This window comes from Watersipora subatra, chromosome 6 (assembly GCF_963576615.1).
Source record: "Watersipora subatra chromosome 6, tzWatSuba1.1, whole genome shotgun sequence".
NCBI lineage: Eukaryota > Metazoa > Bryozoa > Gymnolaemata > Cheilostomatida > Watersiporidae > Watersipora > Watersipora subatra.
Genome location: NC_088713.1, coordinates 9,746,874 through 9,769,625, shown reverse-complemented (window position 1 = coordinate 9,769,625; position 22,752 = coordinate 9,746,874). Strand labels below are relative to the sequence as shown.

Here is a 22,752-nt window from a genome sequence, read left to right as displayed (position 1 = left end):
AGTAGTCTCACTATGGGTATTTTGAAATAATAAAAAACCACATTTTTAACAGCTTTTTCTATTTCATCATAAAATCTGAAATCTTCCTTTCAAAAAAACAGTTTTCACATTGGTCATTCGTAATTGAATGATCTTATGGTGTCATACAAGATCATGTACAGTCATTCTTAGTCATACAAAATCATCATAAAAGCGTACATGAAATGCTGCATGAGGTTGAACTAGGTCACACTAAATCACCCAAAGTTTCAAAAGATTGAACAAGGTCTTTACATGGCCGTAAAAGATCACCACGAGGCCAATCCAAGTCTTGACAAGAGCATCTAAATATCATCACAAGATCATCACAATGTCACTACAAGGTCATCACACAATGACGTCATACCTCGCGGTGAGTTTTGCAGTACTTCTTGTCACAGCTGTTGCAGAACTCGATGGCTGGGTAATCATCATCACCCTTTAGAGTGCATGCGTCGCAGTCTACTGCACCCACTGGTTTCTTTGAAGCTTGAAGGTTGGCTATTGTAGGCATCCGTATTTCAGCGCTGCAAGATGAAAGTTTTAAAAATAGAAACAGTTTGAGACTTTAGCATGTTAGGCCTTTGCAGAAATATCGAGAGAGTTTGCTAGCGTTTCACAGTGATTGATGCTGAAAGTGAAACCTAATCTATTAGTGTTTAAAATTTTTGCGCGCTGTTGTGTCACAATTTTCTTGGTGATCAACAAAAAAAGTATTTTAAACAAAATTTTAAATGTATCATAAAACCCTACTTGACTGATAAACAAATCATATCGCAATATTTCCATAGGTAGAGAACATGTACCAACAAAATTGTATCTGGTACTACATAGTATCTCTAAGTGTAGAAATTTACTACTTTTATCCAAGTACCAATTTTTTAACAATACTTAGAGATAAAACAGCATGTTTTATTTCTAAGTACCATGCCTTATGAAAACATAGGTGATCATGGTTTTTCTTCAAACCCTATAACTATGAATTTTTTGGAAGGTTTCAACAGTGGTTTGCCATCGCCTTCCGTAGGGTGTTTTCATTGAGACACAATTTCTAACTAGGTTGCCTTTGGCTCGCATATGGGCCAATTGTCAGGTTTTGTTTTTAGTTCTGTATGGTTGCTAGCCACCCTCCTCATTCACGCCAGAGTGCAGATTCGGCGCAGGTTTATTCCACCAATGAACCGACCAGATTTGACAGAGAAGAAATTGTGTTTGGATGCCCTTCCTAACACCATCAATAGTCTTTGTATGACTCAAACCCCTGACCTACTACAATAAGCCAGCACCCTAACCGCTAAAGGAAGTGAGCCAAAATGTTTTATAGGTTCAAAACTTCAAAATCAGCAGACATAAATGTTTCTAATGATTTACTTGAAAGAAACCACAAGAAGCAAACGTTTAAAATCCACCACTAACAATATTTTACTCAACATCTAAAATAAATTACAACAAGAAAATGCAAAGGTTTTTATAGCATTACACGCGCTCAAATCGCTATCTTGTATACTGTGTATATTCATATACTCTGGTTTCCCAGTGTTTGCGTAATATTGAACTAGTTTCAAAATTGCTGATTCAAAGCTGAAATAGAAAAAGCTAGGCCTGCTTTAGATTTAAATCACAAAAATATGAAAAATACTCATAAAAAAGCATTTTTAGAAAGAATTAACTAAACTTCTTCAAAAATGTCTAGTAGTTTTGAGGGAAAATAGTTTGAGCAGTGTGACGACAAACAAAGTTTAAAATGAGTGACAAGAGAAAAGTTAAAAGTGACCAGATATGTAAATAAACTTAATTAAAAAGCAACAAATATCAAGGATATTTACATGTATATTTAATATATGTAGTACAAGAGTAACAAGCTCTGGTTCTCTGAACACCGTCTCTACCAATAGTAAACTTTAACTCACTGGTTATTAGTGCAAAGATGACCAGATAACAAAATCATTTTTATTTTTACCAACAGTAAAGCAAGTGATTTCCAGAATTGTTTTTATTCAAGTAGCCCACAGGTGGCAATTTAAAGGAGTGTTGTTTAAAAACTAGATAGAGTTTTTGAACAAATATTTATGGTGAGCCAGCAGAAGAAACGAGACATATGTTTGAATTTTGATCAAAATTGATTACCAGATGTGAAAGTGTTTACTCAGACAAACAGACAGACAGACACAATGACAAAGTTGGATTTATTAATATAGATTATATTATTAATTTCATTTTTTAATTACTTTAGCTTTATACATGCATTGTTTTACGTTGTCTTAAATAAAGCATATTTTAATATAAAATACAGCATATTAATAAGATAATATTTTCATTTAGGCGGGATTTTTCAGCTTGCAAAAAATTTTCAAATTTATTGTTTCAGCCATATTAAAATTTTCCAAAAAATAAAAGGCAACAAAGACGAGCTGTAGCGCCAAACCTTTTAATCAAAACATCCTCACAACCACAAATATTTTAAACATCCATGTAAATTTTATACCAAGGCCGAAAAACAAAACAGTTTCTTACCCACAGCCTGTCAAAGGGCACCTGATTTTATTGTCAGTCCTGACAGCAGATGCTATGCAACCTTTGCAGTGTACGTGAGCACATGGCAGCATTGTTGGCTCTGACATTGCCTCATTATATCTCTGACAGAATCCACATTGGATAATTGTTGCTGTGCTCTTGAAAGGATTCGACATGATGCTACAACAAAAAGTTAACTGATATGTCATAGTTTGTTTGATTATTCGCAACAATTATAGACAAGTGTGTAAAAAACTTCTCCAACATTTCATCACATGATGGAAGTTCTAGCCGCGGTTTTCTGCTAATAAGCTTTCAAACTTTTTTTGAAGAGCTTGAAGGCCAAAGTTTACAAATCTAGTAATTATGATAATACCCTATTAGGTCCAATTACCAAGAAAAGCTTCTTTCGATCATTTTCAATTATCAATAAATGTTTTTTAACTTCATCTATATTATCATTAGCTACACCGGGCAATACCGTGCACCATAACAGATTTTCATGAGTAATCAGTGTATGCAGAATTTATTTGTAAAGTGAAAAGGCAGCCGAGTAGTGCAGTGGTTATGGTATTGGTCAGTAACCTAGAGTTCAATTCTGGTGCGGGTCAATGTTTTTTCCTAGGGTAGATGATAGACAGGTAGACCGATGAGCACTGCTTTTATTCTAGTCAAGGTTGCCAGTTCTGTTTTCTTTTTCTGTCATAGAAGCACAGAGTACTTGCACAACTGTTCTGTGATTGCTTATTAGCATATTATTATTGCAGAAAGCCATGTTGACCACAAATTATCTGTTTCGTCCGTCCGTCCGTTCACTTTTCCTAAAACTTCTTTGCCTGTTTTTGCTTCTTCTCTTTACCTAAATGTGAGCTCCTTTGACGCATTACAAGTCACTCGTACAACGTCTGAGCAAAACGCTGTTTGCATGCTTGTCAGTGCAGTATTTAAGCCAAAGGGGGGTTCCCCTTTCTCTCTAAAGCTCCATTCAAATAATCAAATGAAAAGTGAATGTGTAAACAGAAACCAGTGTCAACATTAAGCTATCATTCATCACAGTTTAATTATTCTGGAGCTAATTAACTTGTGGTTTTTGAGTCTATTGAAAATAGGTTCAAGGGGATGCTATGAAAATCTATTTTTGAAACAAACTTGTATATGGTAACTAACGTATTGCTTATATGCAAGGTAATCAAATGAGACATTTTGAGTCTACACAAGATGCTTTTGTTTTTGTTTTTATGAGACATATGTACTGTTACAGTGGTCTAAAACCTTCACCCTCTGAACCCTGGCGGTCCTTATGAATGAGTGTCTGCGTCTCTGACAATTTTGTCCAATGATAGGAAGTTGTTTTAACTTGTAAAACATGTTTAAGTATGCTCATAATTCATTGATATTTAATAAAACAATAGTAGGAAGTCTGGTAACACACAAAAAATCTCAACAAATAGAATAAAAGTGCTTCGAAGTTCTCAGTGTTAAACCAATAAAAATTGGTCCAACTTTCAAAGCCTGTAAAACTTTTACAGTAGCATCATATTGATCGAGCCCATGTTCATCACCATTTCATGACTCAAAATAGTCTAAAAAGTTATATAGTTTATACCATATAGTGTATTTCTTCATCTGCATCACAACCTCCCATGGCATACCAACGAACGAGTCATATTGGTTTTTTCACCATTGCTCTCCATTAAAAATTGTTATGATAATGAAAGAAGAAGACGCAGATATATTGAAATGATGCCATTAAAATCTCTCATGATACTGCGTCATCTACAGTTAAAATATTCTAATATACTCTGATATCACATGCGTTCATGTAGCTTAATATCACAAGATATTATGTACGACAATATAACATGCTTTCAGTACACCAAAACCGTATGCTCTAAAGTACATCAATATCACATGCATTCATGTAACTGGATATCACAAGATATTATGTACAACAATATCACATGCTTTCAGTACGCCAAAACCATATCCTCTAAAGTACATCAATATGACATGCGCTCATGTAATTTAAACCATAATTGTCACATACAGCTTTTATAGTAGCTTTTAGGTAAATCAGCCAAGCTGAATCCGATTTTATACTCAAAATAAAGATTGGTCCACTAACCTTCAGTCATTTAGGCTTTTTTAAAGTGTTTCAATATCTATTTTGAAAACAACACAATCGGCTTTACAAGCTCCCCCCATAAATATGTGACGAAACGTCACTTTTTCAGAATTGGAAGTTAGGAATGTTTAGCCTGATTTAGAATAATAGAGATGAGTGTCTTAAAACCCATTATTATCCAAACCCAGCCTGTAAAATAATCTCAGTCTTATATAAAAGGTATATAAACTATTTAAAATTGCTCATAGCTTGTTACATGATGTTTAAATAGGCTGAACACCGAGAAAAATGAGTTTAAAAGCGTCGTTTTATCACAAGCTAGCGTTGTTATCGTGCTTCTTTAAATATGCAATGTTAAATAGCTTATCTACCTTTCAGAAAAGACTGAGATTAATTTTAGGACCGAATTTAGATATTAATGGATTTTAAAACACCCATCTCTATTATTCTAAATCGGTCTAAACATCCCTACGTAACTTCTGTTCCTAAAAAGCTAGGCTATGTCTAGTATTTATGGGCGGAGCTTGTTGTGTCGATCGTGTTGTTTTCAAAACCGATATTAAAACGCTGTAAAAAAAGCCTTCATTACTCTGAAAGTTAATGAACTAATCTTTATTTTGAGTACAAAATCGGAATCAGCGTGTCTGATTTACCTAGTAATTACAATAAAAGTTGTACGTGACAGTAATGGTTTAATATCACAAGATAATATGTATGACAATATCACATGCTCTCAGTACGCCAAACCATATGCTCTAAAGTACATCCATATCACATGCTCCCATGTATGTAAATATCACATGCTCTCATGTACCCCAATATCACATGCTCTCATATACCTCTGTAAAGCCAAAACCTACCACAAATCTTTAATATTATTAGAGGTGACAGCTAAAATCTGATTGCTTCACATGTTTTTCCAATATGTATACTTCCTTGTAAAGATAATGAAAGTGCCCTCATTGCAAAAAAATACCATTTTGTACTGCAGAACAGTGTTTTTCAGTCCAACTGTATTAGCGATATTATAAGTGTAGCTGTACGATCAACAGTATTAGTACAGAAACCAGAGCACTGTGTGAATAGATTTGAGAGAAAACTTTGCAAGTAACAACTTGTCGCTACATGAGTTGAACTCAATTAAAACTTTTCTTAGTTTTAGTTTATGTTACATATGGGTAGCTGTATTTTGATTTGAGTTGTCATTTTTTGATGCAGTAGTCTTTAGTAATGCCTCTTTGCAAAAGTACCGAAACACAAATGAAAAAACTGTTTTGCCACAAAAAATCTAATCTAACAAAAGCAAAATTATTGTTAACGAGGTCAAACCCCATATGATACAATCTCTTTTTTATGCCTCAACCATAGCTTGGAAAGAATAGGAGGAGGGCTGGTCCCGCTCTTATTATTGTTAAAGTTATAGTATTTTTGTTTATTCAATAGAGTGCAACTACCAAACAAATCCACCCTGATGCCAAACCCTAATCGGCTAATTAATATTAAATTTTACCCACTTAATTTGTCTATTTAAAGTACTTTCTGAACATTGATTGCAAAGAGTTTGATAAAAATTTAAAAAAATAAAAATAGTTGCTCATAAAAATTTTGAGTGACTATTCCTAACCGTAAGTTTTGTAGTAATGTTTTGTTTTTTTTTTTCTTTTGCCGGTGTGTCCCAGTTTTTTGTTAGATGTGATGTACTCCTTTGCTCAAATTACCACTTTAAAAAATCTAAAGTCATCTAAAAATCTTTACTATAATAACAGCCGCGTCATCCCTCTGTCTAAAGCTACGCTTGGAGGTTAGGAAACAATATTACATTCAACAAACATTAAACAAAATATTGTTATGGGTTGAAATAATTATACAGTTATTTATTACACCTGCCAGTCTCTCACGACGTACTAGATAGCCATGGTACTAGTAGTACTAAAATAACCTTTTAATAACTTTATATACCACTACTATTTTTATTTGGCAAAATAATTATTGGTGAAACATCACTTTGACTTACTAACTAAATTGATTGTACTGGAAACTATGTAAGATTTTTTTACCATTACTGGTGGCTGACTATATCAAGAAAATGAATCTTTTTATGGTGGCACAGCAAGGCTTCAAAACCACAGTTATATGAATAGGAATACAGGCTATATCAATATTCTAAATTAAAGCCTATCATAGTAGATGATTGAGCACCCTTTTACCAAGCATGAAAGAACAGAAAAATTTGTGGTAACAAAAACTTTCGCGCGGAAAAAAAATTTAGTTTTCCACGTCGTAACACACAAAAAGTTAATCATGTGACATCATAACCCGAGGGTGCACTGTACACTGAGAGCAAATGCAAACTGAAATCTTTCCGTCTGACCAAAATATAGCATATTTATATATATTACATAAAGATATAGATTTTTTTTTCAAGCTATCCTGCGCAGCTTTTTGGAGATGAAATGTAGTCACAGAGAAACGTAAAAAGGGGAGATAAGTCTCATGTTTGGTAATCTCAAAAGAGTGGCCATCTTACCAATTTCAATAAAAATCATTCTAATTGAACTATTTGGAAAAATATATGCTTCCTTGCTGAGAGTATCAACAAATAAGAAACTTGGTTGTCTGAGTTCCATCTCAATCTACAGCAGATGCCTAACTAATGTTTTTATAACTTTTACTTAAAGAATAGAGAAAGCATAATACTATTATGCTTTATTAGTTATCTTGAGGTGTTGACTGATGTTCTAAAAAAGAATCAAGGAGATTGACCCACTAGAAGCTGGGATATAGCCAGCCAAACACAGGTCTACCTAATAAAGAATCAGAGGAAAACCCTTCGAAAATCTCGAAAACTGTGACGTATAAAATCGACTCAATGTTCATGTGCCGGAGTTGCGCACCCTTGCCGCCGTTACGTATAATGATTGTTTTGGCTACGAGATGTGAAAAGCTTCTCGCGATAGTAAATAATTTACAGACTAGCTCTGGTTTTTCAGGAAAATCAAGCAAACATTGTGTGGTAAAGGCATTTGCCCACAACCCCTCGCCGTGATTTGTAAAAACAGAAGAGCATATTTTGACTATAATTGTGCTTCAAATTTTAACTCGATCTCCACGGATATGCTTCGAAGATCCTCTGTTCAACGACCGGCGCGTGTATAGTCTATATGCGACATCCGCGATTGCAAGTCGTTTAGAATGAGAATGTGAATTTTTGTTCATTCATCATTTTTCTATTGTGTATCTACTGCAGCATTTAGTTGATTTTCATGATTATCGTCACTATTAACAGACTGTAAGTTCACTACAGCCATAATCTTAACAAGAATAATTTGACCATGCTGCTCTTGCTGTAAAAAAAGAAAACGATAACTTTTGATTTGATTTTTCTATTGATCTATTATCTTATCTATGATTATTTTTTATGATTAATATTATAATCATAATGCATATTATACAAAATAATGATATAACTGCGTATAGATTAAATGATGTAACTAATATAATTTGTAGAAAGTGACAGCAGAATGTTGCGAAATAATATATGCGTGTAATTATTTTATTCTAAAACTAATCTACACGTCAGAGGGACTGGTTTGGAATTCTCAGAGCAATGATTGTTAGGCCCAATTTGATTGTTCTATACTTCCAGGGATTATACCAATTAAAACGCCGCGATTGTTATAGGAGAGCGCATTAGTTGGCTTAATTGACCAATGGCACACAAGTCGATTTCATAAGTCATATATTGATGACTACCAAAAAACTTATGTTTTTTGGTAGACCTGTGTTTGGCTGGCTATATCTCAGCTTCTGGTTGGTCAATCTCCTTGATTCCTTTTTTAGAACATCAGTCAACACCTCAAGATAAATAATATAGCATAAAAACATTATGCTTTCCTAATTCTTTATTTAATGCTGAAATGAAAAACTGAGCATTGAAAATTTTATGGATATTTATCAAAACTTTTTTTTAAATTCATTCAAACTTGTACACTATGAAATGTTTTGCCTTGACATTTGTGGGAACAAACTAGACCCACAGGAGGTAAACATGATCAGCAATTTTAAATAACTCAAGGAGTTTACGCACCGTCAACAGCTGTGATTGCCAGAGCTATGAGCAATTGTCTGTGAGTGCGTACAGTAAGTCCTCATGCTCAAGCCACGCGGCTTGTCGTTGGGCGCAGCTTCTGGTTCAAGGTCATAGGCTGCGGCTAAGGCCATTCTTTTAAAACTTACATGGGCTCAGGGCGGCTTTTCGATAAACATTGTCTCTGCTCAGCTTCCGCGCTATATCCATAGAATCGCATTCATTATACACTTTTGTGTACGGGAGGAGAGGAGGGAAGGGGGAGGAGGGTTTTGGCGATCTACTTGTTTATTTCAAGGTCATGTTTATGGAATTCTTTAGAATAAAGAAAATTGTATTGCTCCAAGTGGAGATGAATTTGTGACACACAAGTGAGAGACAAGTGTTTGGGAGTGTGTTAATACCTGCTGACATCGAAGCGGAAACTACCGACCAAACTGAATGCAAAGCTCACTAGATCAAACAAATTGCAGCAAGCTACAGGTGTTACGTTATTTCACATCGTTAGCAGCAGCAAGAATGAACTCATTAACTTGATTCAACCATGTCCACTAGTGCTAAACCTTCACAAAAAGGCTACAATGTAGCCTATAAGTTTAATCTAGTGGGATTAAAATATGGGATTTTCTTTCAGCCAAACGACAGACAGAGGCAGACCGGATAAGCTAACCTCACATTCTTATTAAAATTATCAGTGAAGATTTTATTTAGTTTGAATTCATGACATTAAATTTCTTGGGTGTTTTTTTTTTGTTTTTTTTAAATAAATTTAAATTTCAAAAAAAACTATTATTTATGAAGATGATGAGGTATGTTTAACTCACCACAGTCATAGGTTATAAACCGTTTCACTGCCGTAGACGCATAAATGCGTTTTCGTGGGACGACTGCCGTAGATGCATTATTGCTACTTTCCCTGCAATTGCGTGGTTACCTCATTTTATTATTCGTTTACATCATAACCCACGGTCTTTAGGACTTTTATGAAATTGACAGTGTTGTCCGTGTTTTTGGCTATAAACTTAGACTAAAATAACGAAGCAATTTTAAACTTTTGTTAGAGAATTTTTAATTTAATAACGAACATTTTTTGTGTGAGTTCATTAATTACCGCACATGAGTCAGAAAACAGGTAATTAGTAATGTTGATGACATTATAGCCATTTCATATTCAGATTTTCGTGATTATACAGATAATTAAAGCAGCAGCACTGTCTCTGAGAGTGGTGAAAGTAATAATTTTGTAAGAGTCAGAAACATGGAAGATCGTTTTAGCTTCGCATCGATCATAGTATCACACAGCTTTATCATCGCACAAAGTATAGATCCATTGAACCTTCGCATAGCAATGATGGCTAAAATGCTAGCAAATTTAAATATGTAACAAAATTGTTCTAAATAGTGATTGAAATTGGAAAAAATACTGTTTACATATTATGAAGCTATATCGGCAATTTTCGGTAAAATGGCTGGCACTTAGCAGATACCCAAATTTGTACATGCTCGGCAGTGAAAGAGTTAACACCTTTTCATTCTTGACCGGCATCTTTCCATAAACATGAAGCCCTCTAACAGTGCAATAAAAATCTAGCTGAGACATGGCAAGTAAGTTCTTGATGCAAGGGTTCAGGAATTTTAATTCGAACTTGGAATTAAAAGAAAATTATTTTCACATGTGCTGATGTAGCCTGTTTTCATTATAAGAGGAGGGGGGTATACCAAAACCTGTCTCAAAACTTTTGCTCCCTAAGGGGGTCAAGGACGACAAAACCTCAGTCGTTAGCCGCGGTCTGTGGGCATATGCGGCTTGTCAGTAAGGGCGGCTAGATACCACAGATGGCTTGTTGGAAAGTTATTTTTTTCCTTTGTGAGTCATATGTTTGTAAGCACAAGCCGCACGACTTGAGCATGAGGACTCACGGTACTTTTAAACCTAAAGCTATCAGTGTTCTTTCCTATTTTCTGCCAACCACTGAATCTAACATGGACTCAAATAAACAATTTCAATACCTAATAAGGTTTCTCACTAAGACATATTAAATATTCAATCAAACCCAGTGTTAGACCGTGGAGAACATAAGTTGTCTTAACTTGTGAACCACATCTACGATAAATATTTTACACTAAATTAGTCAGCATAAAATTTTACATCAGTTGATGCCATAGAAACATGTCTACACATACAAATTATGCTGCAGAATGAGCTTTGATTCTTTTCTCGGTCTCTCCCTACTGCTGTAAGTAAAATCTATTTCATGGTATCATTCTGAAGGGTCAATACTATTATTATTTGAGTTAAAACGATCTATGCCTTTGGTACCACTATTAAATAGAGAGTCATAAATAAATTCATGGATCTATAAACCCTGGTAGCTGAAATGTGTGTAACACAGCTAGTCATTGCAAAGAAAAAGTGGGATGATTTTTTAATATTTTGCTAAATGAAACTCAACTCAGAGTAAACTGGAAAAATGTCTCGTTTTTTCTTAACACAGCGAAATGGTTGTTTCTTTTTGTTCAAACACAATAACTGCTCAGTAATTAAAATCCTTTCCTGTGAAGCCTACTATACCCGCATCATAAGGCTCTTGACTACATGAACGTTGCCCTGAGCCTCACTACGCAGTGCGTGATATGCAAAGGGTACACCAAACTTCAAAAAATGACTATTTGCTTTCCTATTTATTGTCTTACGAATAGAGTTGAGTTCAAAAAGAGATTTTCCAAGCTTTCCACAGACTTTAGTTTTCATAGAGTTAAACTGCAATGCCATTAAAGACAGATTCATTGAGCTGTGATGAATGCATGCACTAAGTCAATATGGATGTTTATCTATGCATTGGTTAGGCCTATGCCTCGTTTATGCCTTTGTTTAGGCCAATTCATGGCTGTCTATGAATGCACAAAGGGAAATTCCCTTCAGATAAACAACTCAGTTCTCACGTAACACCTAGTTGCACCAGTGATAATTTTGCTGGCAAACAAGCCATGGTTTTATAGGGTGATGTATTAGAGATATGGTTGTGTGATGTCTTATTTCAAGGTTATATGCATGACCTGCGCCACACAAATGCGATGTCGTTGTTTGTAAAGGCAGTTTATGACACAAAGATAGGGCATCAAGCGGATGTTCATTTTTAAAAAGCGACATTGAACCACAACAGATTGAGATTGACCAGACGTTTTTAGGATGGCAATGCAATGCCATGTGTGGATTTCTTGCTATATGTATGATATAATTATATGGAAACATGATACTAAACGCACCAACAAAGCACGCCAACATTTTTTTACACAGAGCTCGTACACTTGTGTTGTAGGCAAACATCTTACATAACAAAATATAAACCAGCCTATTTGCAAGGAGTGAAGAAGAGGAAGTACATTTATGCAAAAATATTTTTTGAGAATTTGAAAAAAGAAAAAGGCAATTGTTGATAGCAAGGCCATCTACAATAAATAATATAATAATTGTGTGCTAATCAGACACCTTGAAATAATTTTGCAAGTACTTAGTTTCTATACTTTTTGGCAAAAAATCTGACGGACAAACAGACGAACAGACAACGAGCAATAATCATATGAAGCAAGTTTCAAAAAGACCGTTTGATGATAACTCCCAAAGCGCACCGTCGATCTCTCACGGCACTTTGGTTGGAAACCACTGCTCTGGTGAACTGGGTGTTATTCTCAATATTTCCTATAATAAGAGCTGTGTTTGTCTATTCATCTGTCCATAGCCATGTTTAGAGATTGTGAAACAATATTGCCCCTGACAGGATTCAAACCCGCAGTGATAGGCTTAGGAATTCATTGCGGTACCATCTGCACCAATTGGCCATATTAGACAATAGGAAATAATTGAGCGTATAGTTTTTTCCCTTGCATTATCAGTTCATCTAATGAACTCTTCACACTACAAAGACGGCGAGAGTACTAGTCTGCACTATAATAATAGTCTGTTTGTCTGTCCGAAACCACGCTAAGAGTGTTAAGAAAAAAGATTGCACCACAAAAGAATGGAACTCTGGCATTTGAGTTTTGAGCCAAGTGAGTTACTGTGGGCACCACCTTTCTAAAACTACGAATAGTTGTGCATATAGGTATCACCTATTATACATGACAATCTCTTATAGTCACAAAACAGTGCACCAGTCTCTCAACCTTTTGGATTTAGTCTGTTTTACTAATCTAGCTAAAAACAAAATATTATCTTTCCACAAAAACCTAAATGCTAGCAAACAGCTACACATTTATAAAATAAAAATGATATACCAATAAATAGTACAAACTTGCATCAGCGAAAAGAAGCCTTTTAATGAAAAAATTTAATTTTCAACTATCTTTAGCTTATTGGTCTGGCTTTTGGTCAGATATTATACATGAGCATACTACAGAAACATAGTAGAAAATAACCTAAAGCTCTTCTTTTGCAAAGCACTTTTTTAATAGTTACGTGTTAAATAGTAAATCAAAATCGAAACACGCTAAGGTTAAAAGCTGCTATATTATGCAAAAGAACGCATTTCAGTACTATTTGGCAGAATGATATTAGCTGAGATGTTAGATACAACAAACTTTATAATTCTTCATTTTTATTAAGGGCTTAAACCGAGTTTAAATTTTGCCAATTTTAATTTTGAAGCTTCTTGGCAGTCAGCCAGATCACCTTAAACATCAAAAACTATCACAAATAATAGAAAAATACTAATACATTGTGATAAAATGTACTAAAGATTAGTGCAAGTACATCGTTAAAGCTGCTGAGTTAGTTACCTTGATAAACTTGCTGGGATGTCGAAGAGCTTGATTACAGCTAGTCACCTGAGCAAATAATAGTCTACCACCACTAAGGGGGGGGGGTTGTTATGTGCACTATTGATCGGATCGGTTCAGTCATTTGCTATTCTTTTTCTTTTCATTGTTTGACCGCTTTGGCAGTCATTGAAGCGTGACTCAACCAACCCCGCTTCAAAATCAATAGCCACTTTGCAAAAAACGCTAGCCAATGCTTTACGCAAAAGTAACGTTAACTGAAAGTCATAGCTATAGCAAAAATCTATGCTCATAGCTATAGCCATAAGCCCTGGTCATCCGTTTGTCTGGAGATATTGTTTCAGGACGCAAAAAAGGTTTGCATCATGTAGGATTTGAACTCACAGCATTCAGTTCACTACCATGACACTTCAAAACCTGCACCAATCAACAAACTTCCAGCAATTTGCAATAATTTTGCAGATAGCTATTCTCTCCCGTTTGTCAGCACACCTGACAATCTTGTACAGTAAGCCGAACTGCCAGGGTAATAGCCCATGAATCTGCCTTAGGCCATTATTGCATGTTGGATAAAGGATCACTACCTACGAGGTTGGAGTTGTGACCTCATTTGGCAGTAGTGGATCAACACTCTACCATCTAAGCTAATGGCATATTTGACCTTTTCTCAAATTTTATTACTACTCAGTCGCCTACTAAATTTTTAGAATAATTGTGCACATAGTTATTCTCTGGGCTTTATTTGTACGCCTTACAATCTCTCGCAAGACAGTAGACTGCCAGGGTACTAAAAAACTAAATAACTTACTGCATATAGATACATGAAAGTAAACTACAAACATTTTAAAAACATGTAAAATGCATGTTTATCATGCAAAAAATGTAAGCTTTGCACCTTTTTATACTGTCCAACAGCTGAATGTCCGAAGGTAATATGTTTTGAAGTTATTATAAGATTATATTATGATTTGTTCATTCTGTTAGACACTAAAAATAGACTACCATAAATGGTACTTAGTTTACATGCATTTTATAAAATCATCTCAAAAAGTGTAAAAACGCAAAAGCTCTAGCTAAAACCTGTACATGATTTTATATTAAAATATTTTTGATATTTTTATAAAAAATATTTTTTTCGCCATACAATTTTAATTCATTTCAGTGTTGGCATCATAAAGTGAACATGTCGTATAGAGAGGCATAGAAACCCCATAGTAATTATTTAATGCGAACATCCACAGGCAAAAAATCGTTAAAACATTATATACGTAGTGTACAAATGAAAAACTAGTAACAAAATAGTAGGTTAACTTTAGTAATTATAGTTACCTACAGTAACCTTTGGGAATTTATTGAGTACGATCTGCAATTAAATGTAAAGTTCCTATGTACAATGTAGTATGTGCAGTACAAATTGTTAAGAGTTTCCACCTTCGAGACATATGCATAACATAAACTTTGAACGTCACTTTAATGAATTTAGCTTTCTAAACAAATATTTGAAACTGAGTTTTAGTAAGTATTTAACTGAAACAAACTTCATTTTGTCATAGACTAAAGCTTTTTCATCAAACTGTTTCTGGTTTTGTTTTCACTATAACTATGAACGAATAACATGGAACTGAGAAAAAGTGAACATTGCATCTCTTTTAAACATTATGAGAATTATTTTAGTATACAAAGTATACAAGTATTTTACATTTTTAGTTTACCTTTTACCAAGTTTAAATTTCAAGATAATTTTTTGCAGATACTGTATTGCAAAAAAAGATTCGATTTGTGGGAACAAAGACGACTTGTTCCACTTCGTAATGTGAAAAAAGGGCATCGTAACCCGAGGGTGCACTGTACACTGAAGGCAACACATTCAAGTTTGACAAAAACATACACGTAGCATATATTTGCATAATTACATAGATCTATATTTGGCTGCTTTACACAGTTTTTTTTAGAGGAAATACAGTAACAAAGTAACACGAACAAGGGTGATAATTCCTATGTTCAGTAATATCAAACGAATGACCATCTCAGCAGTTTCAATGAAAATCTTGGTAATTGAATTCTTTAGAAAAAATTATACTTCCTTGTTGACAGGATCTACAAATAAAAAACTTTGTTGTTTGAGATTCTTCTTGATCTACAGCAGATGCCCAACTTTAATCGTGTTTTAGTTTTGCAACTAATTCTTTTGAAATAAAAAATGAGGGTAGAATGTTTCATAGCTATTCATCATACTGTTTTCAAAGTTCATTCAAAACTTGCAAACTGTAAAATTTATTTTTATAAAACTGGTGAGCACAATTACTAGATAAACAAGTCGCAAACACAATCAGCTATTTTAAATAACTCAAGTTCACGCACCATGAACATATCCAATAGATAAAACTTCAAATGCTAATAGTTGTATTAGTTGTCTTTGAGTTGTCTCGTGTGAGGAAAACTCCAAAGATAACTGCATTTTTATAGCTGAACATACTGGTAGCATGTACCGATTATACAAATGATGCCACTATTAAAGTGACTCGACAGTGTTTCTCTGACAATTAAAGCCAATGTTAAAGTAAAACAGTTGATGGATTAAAATTATTGCATTGAAGATAATACAACATTGATACAACTTGGAAACAATTGTTACAAATAATCAAAAAAACCTGAAATCAAAAAAAATAATTTGTCAGAGCAACAATTCAGAATGCCAAAAATTTTAAACTGCAATTTAAAAAATTGTTGAAGCTATATTTCATAACTCTTGTGATGTTCTTTCAAGTTATTATTATATGTTGTGTAGCAGAGCCTAGCAAGTTCTTACAATTTGGTAAAAGAAAGTATTGTTCTATACTGAATGCTTTGACGATGCAACAACCATCTACATAGATATCAACTATTTTATGTACTTGTGAAGCGATTGAAATGTAAAATAATATAAAAAGACTAGATGATACATTTTATATAACACAGATGTACGTATTTTTAATATACTGTATATAATAAAAACACTGCATTTGTAATAATATTAATTTTTACCTTTAGCAGTTAATTTAATAGCTTGTTTATTGTAATTTGTTAATTTACTTGCAGTATTATTCAAAGTCTCACTCACAAAAATAATTTCTTTGTCTAAAATATAGTTAATTATATACCTTGAATAAGCAACTAAAAGTTTGTTGCGCATTTATTGATCAGTATAATAATTTTTATTTGGCATGTATAACCTATCATAACGGTTAGGAATAAAACTAGCCACTTATTTTAATAAAAACTCATGCCTATACTAGTCAATGAGGGTTATCTAGCCCAAGCTCAACAGACCAATGACTTTCAAACCATATTTATTACTAAAATCTTTATCTAAACTGCTCATGTTTGCAGACGAGCGGCTGGTCATAAAAACAAATCATATTACAGTGAGCGGACACACAGTATAATTTAATAATATTTATATTTTCATGTATGTAACGTATAATATATATATATATATAAATGTAGGCCTACAATATAATATATATATATTTATTGGTTTAGCTAAGCACTCTGTGAGAGGTACGGCACTATTAGCCATTGTGCAAAGCTCATCACTTTTGTGATTGTAGCACTATGGTGCCAGCATATTGACTTTTTTAAATTCTGGTGGGCAAACTAGTTGTTTCATGGTAGGAAGTCAACTCTTATTGGTAATGGGATTTGTGTCCCTTGCCTAAGCTCTGAGCTGCACTGATGAGGCTTCATTAGCCGAAACAGTACTGTACTAAAAGTGCCGAAGCAGTACTGGATAAACCTTAGTAACCCATTAATTTACAATTAGTGAAATCTTCATAGCTTCACTGAGTCTGACAAAGTCCGCCATCGCAAAGAAGCAAATGCAAAAATCATTAAATTTTTTGGCAAGGTTAAAAGTAAGCTCAGCGTGGGCTGTAATCAAATTTTTATTTGCTCGATGTAACTACAGACGACTTCGCTTGGCTCAGTGTAAGAAAAAAAAGATTTCTATTGGCTCAATGTAAGAACAGAATTGTTTCCTTTTGTTCAAGAGTAGGCATGGTGCCATACTGTGGACTGGACAAATGTATTAACTATGCTCTTATCCTTAGATATCAATGTTCTTTATTAAAACCTTACATGTATGTGTGCTTTTCTATTATACCCTATTATGTAACACTGCATATCTAGGCCTGCCTCACAGGCCTGCCACAACACAATTAAGGTCCGGCCACAAGTAACGAATTGTTCGTTCAATCTGACCAAATCCACGAATTTCACAGAATTCACAGATTTATTCCGCCGAATATCATAGATTCGTCTGAGCTGTGCATGCACACCGAATTCGTTAACGAAACGCCTTTAATTGGCTAACCAATTTTTTCTAGCGAGCACGGTTCTAGTAGCTTTGACAAGTGGTATAGTCCAAGACATGTACGACGACCCACAATAAAAGTATCACCGCGGTATGGCTTGATACATACGATGCAACGGCCTATGTGCGCTATTGTTGGTTCTCTCTCGTTGGTTCACCATGACAGGAACTTCTCATCGTGTATCCAGAATTTTATTTTAGATGTTTTAAAAGCTATGAGTTATTTCTTTTTCAATAATAATAATTTATTTTATGTAACAAAAGCTCTGTCGCAAAAACAGTCGCTATCTCTAGCGCATATAGACAGTTGCATCGTATGTATCAAGTCATTTCGCGGTGATACTTTTATTGTGTGTCGTCGTACGTGTTTTGGACTATACCACTTGTCAAAGCTACTAGAATCGTGCTCGCCAAAAAAATTGGTTAGCCAATTAAACGCGTTTCGTTAACGAATTCGGTGTGCATGCACAGCTCAGACGAATCTATGATATTCGGCGGAATAAATCTGTGAATTCTGTGAAATTCGTGGATTCGGTCAGATTGAACGAATAATTCGTTACGTGTGGCCGGACCTTTAGATGTTAAATAAATATCTAGGCCTGCCTCACAGGCCTGCTGCAACACAATTAGGTGTTATATAATCATTATGTAAGTGGGCTGAGTAAGACCCATATATAAGGAGGAGGGGCAAGCCACCTCATTAGGATAATTATTGCGAGCTTGATGCTGTGTTACATGTATTCATGATTATATATAATTATAAATAGACTAAATTCACTCACACGGACTGATCACGTTTATGCCTGCCTGGGTGGCTAAAGGTCCGGCCACACGTAACGAATTATTTGTTCAATCTGACCAAATCCACGAATTTCACAGAATTCACAGATCTATTCCGCCGAATATCATAGATTCGTCTAAGCTGTGCATGCACACCGAATTCGTTACCGAAACGCGTTTAAGTGGCTAACCAATTTTTTTTAGCGAGCACGATTCTATTAGCTTTGACAAGTGATATAGTCCAAGACACGTACGACGACCCACAATAAAAGTTTCACCGCGATATGACTTGATACATACGATGCAACTGCCTATATGCGCTATTGCTGGTTCTCTCTCGTTGGTTCACCATGACAGGAACTTCTCATCGTGTATCCAGAATTTTTTTTTTAGATATTTTTAGAAGTTATGAATTATTTCTTTTTCAATAATAATAATTTCTTTTTATGCAGCAAAAGCTCTGTCGCAAAAACAGTCGCTATCTCTAGCGCATATAGGCAGTTGCATCGTATGTATCAAGTCATATCGCGGTGATACTTTTATTGTGTGTCGTCGTACGTGTCTTGGACTATACCACTTGTCAAAGCTAATAGAATCGTGCTCGCTAAAAAAATTGGTTAGCCAATTAAACGCGTTTCGGTAACGAATTCTGTGTGCATGCACAGCTCAGACAAATCTATGATATTCGGCAGAATAGATCTGTGAATTCTGTGAAATTCGTGGATTCGGTCAGATTGAACGTATAATTTGTTACGTGTGGCCGGACCTTTAGTCAGGACCATTCTGCCAGAACTGATCTGGCTTCAAATAAGAACTGCTTGGGAGATACCTAAGGAAGGCTAGAGGTTGGCTACGCTACAACTGGACCTGATCAGAAATGCGATAGCATTAGAGATCAGGCCCTACAGTAAGCTAGCCCGGGACCTAGACTAGCCAAGATAGGGTCTCAGAGAGCAGGCTGTGTTAGCGTTCCAAGTGAGACTGAGATTGGGGCAACCAGCCGCAGCCTAATCAGACCACTAGGTGCGTCAGGCAGGCCGACGAGGGGAAGGCCCAGAGTTCAGGCTGCACCGGCTTGTTAGGAAAATAAGGCTGGCTCAGCTACCAGGGCCAAGCCTTTACAGTACTATAATAATTAGTGGTTGAATCAGTAACTCTCTGCTTAGCTGTCAATTAGTGGCCAACCATTCAGAGTAATTTGATGCTAATGTAATTTGAAGGCTAATCAATTAGTCACCGATGAGAAACTATTTGCGCAAAGCTTACTAACACTGCACGACACAGCATTTGGCTATATGCCAACACTGAACCAAGCCTTGTATATGGCTTGCAGTGCGTGATAAGTTAGCAACATCACTGTAGCCTCTTCTATGCAAACAACCCTGTTTTTCTTGAAGCTATTTTATAACTACCAACTACCACTACGACTACTACCAACATGCACTGCATCGTTGCAACATCGCTGTAAAAACTAGCCGAATAATTGTCCAAGAGGGCCAGGAGCTGCTGCACGAGCATTATGACCATGTACAAAAGACGAATAAGATCAAGATTGCCTAGCAATAAAGACGAGCTGCATGTTATCATCTACACAAACAAAGGCCTGCCACGAAGCAAAACATCCTCACATGAGCAAGCCTCAATCCAATTCCTTTGTCAGCAGTTTACAAAGTTAGACATAGTTTTTCCTCAGCGCAGTAACCAACTGAAGAGGGTTTACATGTATGAAACTTGCTGAGTATCTGACAGTATTGATTTGTATTTGGCACTGAATTTTGATTTGATATTTGAAAAGAAACAGGTCGGTCAAGCTCTAAGGTCTGCCTACTTCACATATAAACAAGGAACCCTTTTGCTACATGAAAGGTTTCAGCAATACTGTTCTACGGCTGACTGAGGGTTTGTGAAAGGTGTGTGCATATTTGCACACATGCACATAATTTTATATAATTTTATTTATATATTTATTTATATACATTTAAACGCTTTTATGTAACTTTATATGCTTGTATATGTAGCTGTGTGCACACAGCCTAAAAATGTTTATAAAAACAAATTGATCATTTTAATTTATCTGCTGATTGGCTGAGCTGATTTGCAGTGTTACTCTGGCTAGGGAGCAGAGTACTCCATTGTATGAAAGCATGTAGATTTTTTTAACAGCTCGATAATAATTTGGAAGTATTAAAAAAGAAAATATAACCAAATCTGTTAAGAATATACTTTAAATGAGCTGAGATTTCATGCATTGAACGTTTTATGTTGTACTAAACATTTTTATTTATTATGTGAATGTAAATAAATACATTTAGAGTTTTTTGGTTCCCAATTTGTCATGTTTACATTTCCCGGATGTCTTTTATAAAATATTGTTCAGTTAAGGGTATTGAGCTTGTTCCATAATAACCTTGTGAATTACATGTACTTGCATTTAAATTTTACAGCTACAATATCAATGAGCAGCCAATATCTTTATTATAAGTATACGAAAATACAGTATGTCAAGAATGCCGATTAGCCTAGACTAACCAGATGCAGATAAATTCAGAAATACGGACAGCTGAAGGGGATTTGTCATTTCGGAAGGGGGCTATTGAGACGTGTTTTTGAATTGCTGTCACAGCGACTTGTTCTACTACTATCAGGTATTTATTAACAGGTATGGGTGATACATATAATTATATATTTAAACAATTTATATATAAAGTGCTATTATACATATTTAACTATATTTTTAAAATTAAATATATATTTTTAATATATTATAATAATAAATACACATATAATTTATATATTATTTTATATAATCATGAACAATTATATATATTGTTTATGATTTTATTAAATTAATAATTATATATATAATTATATATAACTATCTATAATTATATATGACTAGAAATTCCACTGTCATACAGCCCACGACCAAAGAGATGGCCAGAGATACTGCCAAAAAAATAAAGGGTACTGATCGTTGAGAAATGCAATATTAGCAATCAAATGGCTCTGCAGTGCAATAGGATAACTGCAATGGTAGCTGTAATGTACTGGGTGTGGGTGTTATTATATAAAACAATAAGCAATAATGAATGGAAAAGATGTTTATATTTTCCCCCTGCAATAGGAGAAATGCAATATTGGCCAATATTAGAAGTAAAATGCACTGATATTCTTAGAATAATCAATTTTATTGATATAGTAATAATAGAAAAACAATACACAATTTTGATTACATTTCAAAACGTAATAGGTAGCAATATCGAGAAGTGGTATTTATATAGGTTTTTAGAAAATTTATTTAAAAAGTGTTTGGTCATGACAAACAACAACAATGAAAGGAAAATATTACACGTTTATATCTCTCCCTTGCAATAGGAGAAATGCAATGTTGGCCAATATTATAAGTAAAATGCACTGATATTATTAAAATAACCAATATTGTTAATATAGTAATACAGCAATAATAGAAAACCTATGAGCGTTCATGCGTCTCGAAGATTTCTGCAAACTGCAGCAAAATAAAAGCTGTTATTAAAGTGTTATAAAGCAGTAGGCCTAATTTACTGTAATGTATGTAATTCAACAACAATAAAGAAATATGTTTATTATAACTCTGAAATGCAAAATTAGAAGTAAAATGGCAAGCTACTGTGTACTATACACAGTTTGAAAGTTGGTTGCGTTGAATGTAGAATGGTTTTGATAAGCGATATTTAACAGAAAGCGAATAAGAGTATTCACGCGTATAAAACTGTAGCAAAATAAAAAATGTTCTCGTCATGAAGGGGCGTTGTAGTTCGGCCCCAGCTTGTACATAAGTTGTAAAGAATTTTGGTTAACGTTTCAAATAATGAAACCTTCGGTGATTGGACAAAAAACACAGGCTGATAAACTGTGTACCACAATTTCGTACCTGTAAATTGGTCTACGCCTCAAACAGTCTACGTTTATTACCGAAACCTTCGAACAAATTCGATTACAAGTGAAAAATGCCATAGACTGATGAAATGAGCACGGTTTTCTCGTGAAATGCGCACTGCTAAATAGTTCTACAATCGGTCGCACGGCTTTATTGGCGTTTCAATTTTCGGTCTTAACTTT

General features: G+C 34.6%; 1 protein-coding gene across 1 annotated transcript in view; it reads right to left on the bottom strand.

The window, feature by feature from the left end:
* The window catches only part of LOC137398664 (uncharacterized), a 31,912-nt gene extending 18,303 nt beyond the window's left edge, over positions 1 to 13,609 (bottom strand). Inside the window, exons 1-3 of the mRNA XM_068084849.1 lie at positions 13,521 to 13,609; positions 2,533 to 2,712; positions 386 to 545 (exon numbers count right to left, since the gene is read on the bottom strand). Coding sequence (XP_067940950.1) covers positions 386 to 545; positions 2,533 to 2,708 — 336 coding nt within the window. The 5' untranslated portion in view covers positions 2,709 to 2,712; positions 13,521 to 13,609. The remainder of the gene's footprint in view (positions 1 to 385; positions 546 to 2,532; positions 2,713 to 13,520) is intronic.
* Positions 13,610 to 22,752: the final 9,143 nt, after the last annotated feature.